Source organism: Camelina sativa, chromosome 9 (assembly GCF_000633955.1).
Source record: "Camelina sativa cultivar DH55 chromosome 9, Cs, whole genome shotgun sequence".
Lineage (NCBI taxonomy): Eukaryota > Viridiplantae > Streptophyta > Magnoliopsida > Brassicales > Brassicaceae > Camelina > Camelina sativa.
Window position 1 is genome coordinate 16249490 of NC_025693.1, and position 3723 is coordinate 16253212.

Below are 3723 nucleotides of genomic sequence, written 5' to 3' on the forward strand. Positions count from 1 at the left end.
ACAAAATTCAGAACAAAATTAATTCTTGGCTGATTCAGAAAAAAATTCTCGCATCCAACTTCTTCAAACATAAAATTCATTGCCATCTCCGACTCGAATCTGAGAGAACCAAAGAAGAAGACGAAGACGAAGAATGGTCTGTCGAAGGTACTATAATTTACATGGGTTCTTATAACCAAAAATTGACAGAAAATTGTTTATAAGAGTTTTGTTCAACTGAATCTAACACTTGTTTATTTGTTTGACAGTAAACCCCACTCGCAGTTTTGTTGTGTTTTGGTCTCTCGGTTGTGTTTACGCTTTCTCACCTTTCTCTTCTCGATAGAGTTATATGCTTCTCATTTGGAATAGTTTGAGCTTGATTCTTTTTTGGAATCCAGATTAGTTTGAGCTTGATTCTATTTGGAATCCAGATTTGTTGAATTTATGATTTTGCCTATTGCTTCAGCTAGCCACAAATTTCAGAGTAATTTTGTATTGAATTTATGATTTTGCCTATTGCTGCACAATTGTTTGCTAATAATACCCTTAATTCATGGTTTTGTGTATAGATTGTTTCTGGGTTGACTTCGTTTACAAGTGGAGGAAAACTATAATGGAAGTGGAAAGGTGTAGAGGCTCTGGTTTACAAATTTGCTAAAGAGGCTCACGTTTTGTATGGAAGCTTTTTTATGGCCTAAAACAAGTGATGAGGGCCAATAATTAGGAAGTAGTAAAGAAACAATTTTTTTTTGTATTTTCTTTATTTTATTTATTGTAAACAAACAAATTTTCTTATTTTATTTTTTTGTAAAAAATTGATTATAAAAAGACTCCTTTGTACAATACATCATTTTTATAAAATGTATAATTTAATAGTACAAAAATACATATAAAATTTACGTATTTAGAATTCTACAAGAACACTATCTATATAACTATACGTAAAAAAACGCTATCTATACAAAATTATATGTATTTTATAGTTTCATACGAATGCTATCTATATAAAACTATACGTAAGAAAACGCTATCTATACCCATATATTAACTGCTATTGTAATTCATAATAGAATAATTAACTTTATATATAGCAAACAACAGCCGCTATTGTAAACTTAACGATTGCATATACAAAACCGCTATGTATTAAAAAGATACCATAGCCAAAGGAATAAACGCTATGTAAAGTGTCAGACCTATTATAACGGACGGAGATACAGCGTTTACAATAACGCTATAGTAGCTTTAGATAGCGGTTTTTGGACACTACGAATACCTTCATTTCCTGTAGTGCTAGCTGTTGCTGCAAAAAATACAGAGATGAAGCTCTCTAGACAGCTTGCTGTATTGATTATCACAGTGGAAGCTGTCCTTTTGTCAACTGTATTCGATTGTGCTTTATAATAATACAAATCGTGAAACTGGAAATGCTTTGTAACTAAGGGGATGAAACTCGGGAACAAGCTCATGCTGTTGTCCTTTTTGTTCTGAGAAAAGGTTAAAACATAGTGATACAACATTATAGATAGCCATGACATTGTTTGCATAGATTTTAGACTACCTTTCAACGTAGCCATGACACTTATTAGTCGCATTTTATACTCGTATTGATTTTTTTTTTTTTTTCATACAAAAATATAAAGCACGCACTTTGTAAATGTTGCAAGATGAAGCTTGATCAATACAATTTAATTATCTCAAATAATACATGAAGTTGAACAAATTCACATTGTCTTCAAGGACTTGACAAGCTCATCCAAAGCGTTGTATGAGGTACCCCCACTTTTCACGGAGGCTTTGAGCTTCTCTTTTAAAACAAGGGCTCTCTCCTCCATCCCAGCTCCTTCTTCCTCCACCATCAACCTCTTCACAGCTCTCTCAACCTCTCCTCTATCCACTTTACTACCTTCCACCTGAAACCCTATTCTCCAAACACTTTCTATATACATAGCATTCAACATCTGCTCGCCATGAAAAGGCCTACAAATCATTGGAACTCCTTCTGCTATGCTCTCGAGAATTGAGTTCCATCCACAGTGGCTCCAGAAGCCTCCCACCGCAGGATGTTCAAGTACTTCTATTTGCGGTGCCCGCTTCACAATGTATCCTCTATCTGAGACCATCTTACTGACTTCTTGTGGAAATGACTTTATCCCATTGAAGCCAGGGATCGAACCTGGTCGGATGACCCATAAAAAAGGATGGTTGCTATTACACAACCCCCAAGCCATCTCCAGCACTTCCTTGGTTTCCATTTGAACTACCGTTCCCACGCTTACGTATATCACTGACTTCGGTTTCTGCTTGTTCAACCATTCAATGCAGCTCCTGTCCTCTTCAAGCAAACTAGAAGGTGGAGAAGCTGTCATGTGAAGAGGACCTATAGGGTACATCGGAATTTCAATTTCTTGTTCTAGCCATGACAGAGATGAGCTCTCTAGACAGCTCACGGTGTTGATGATAGCAGCGCAAGCTGTTCTTTTGTTGGATACTTCCCTACAGAGCTCAAAAAGGTCTTCTAGTGGCCCCAATCCTGAAGTCGGTAGGTCTTTGTATCGTAATGGATAAAGATCTTCTACCACTTGTTCTTGCATTTCAGGATCTACAAAGTAAAAAAAAAATACTAAGTTTAACTGAAACGAATAGTTTTCGGATGTGTTATTAATATTGTTTTGAGCACCTTCCATGTCAACCGAAAACTTGTCAGCATTGAGTTTACTTAGTACATAGCGTGAAACGTAATTTGTAGCACTTTCAGTGCTGAAGATGACACTGGGAAGGTTAAACTCCTTAGCTGCAGCTCCACAGAAATACATGAACTCGTCGTAGATGATACAAGCAATATCACTGCCTTGTTGCAGAAGCAACTGAGCGATACAGTCCTTGAAGCTTGCCTCACTGGTTTTGTTGAGGTTTATCATAAACTCGATTCCTCCGAGTCTTTGGAGTTCAGATTCTGATAAGCTTTCTTTAATGGTTACAAAATGAAAGCCAGGGAAGTGTTGAGAAGAAGACCTTACTTGATTGAAGTGTCCCTCAACAACTGTAATTGAGAAGCCCTTTGACTGAAGGGCTTTCCCAAGTTGCAGCATTGGAGTTACATGACCTTGTGCTGGAATTGGAACTAACACTATCCTTCTCTTGGCTTCCCTTTGGTCCATTGCTTATTTGCTTATTACCCCTTTTTCTCTCTTGTCATCTCTCAATGCGGAACATATCTAAATAACTGATCCAAATTATTTTTAAAATCCCATTTGCATTGAAAAGTTGTTGCAATCTTCCAAATATGCCATATTATATTAGTTAAGTCTTCCTCGTGTGGCAACTACTCTTTGTAAACCTTTCTACACGTTAATGTGACATATTTAGAGTAGGTGGTTTTTAGCCAAATTAGGTACTGTTTTGGAGTTTTAAATAATAATTAAAGATGTCATGAGGCTTTACTTTATAGCAAAATTTCTTCAGAAGTGGTTCTCCTTATTTGGTGCAATTATTTCATCACAGTCCAAAGAGTTGGTATACTCAATTAGAATATATTTCCTTTTAAAGTAGTAACACGTATGGTTCTCGAATTTCCAACACGTATACTAATTTAAGTATTGGAACAATTGCATTTTTTGTACCCTTATTTGCATTTGAATGAAATCTTAGATCCCATATTCGTTTTTCGAGAAATATAACCATTAAGGGTGGTGAAATTACAGTTGACTCCCTTACGACCAAACAAAAAACAGAAGCCGA

General features: G+C 36.1%; 1 protein-coding gene across 1 annotated transcript; it reads right to left on the reverse strand.

Annotated features, from left to right (window-relative positions):
* On the reverse strand, window positions 1641-3171 carry LOC104711123 (UDP-glycosyltransferase 76E6-like). Its single transcript, XM_010427807.1, has 2 exons — window positions 2663-3171; window positions 1641-2584 (listed from the first exon to the last, which is right to left on the reverse strand). The coding sequence occupies exons 1-2, from the start codon at window positions 3141-3143 to the stop codon at window positions 1707-1709; spliced, it is 1359 nt and encodes a 452-aa protein (XP_010426109.1). The 5' UTR covers window positions 3144-3171; the 3' UTR covers window positions 1641-1706.

Excerpts from the sequence above, each read along its gene's own strand:
- LOC104711123 (XM_010427807.1), bottom strand. The coding sequence starts at position 3,143 with ATGGACCAAAGGGAAGCCAAGAGAAGGATAGTGTTAGTTCCAATTCCA. Across the intron at positions 2,585-2,662 it reads GTTTTCGGTTGACATGGAAG|ATCCTGAAATGCAAGAACAA; the intron begins GTGCTCAAAACA and ends TTTACTTTGTAG.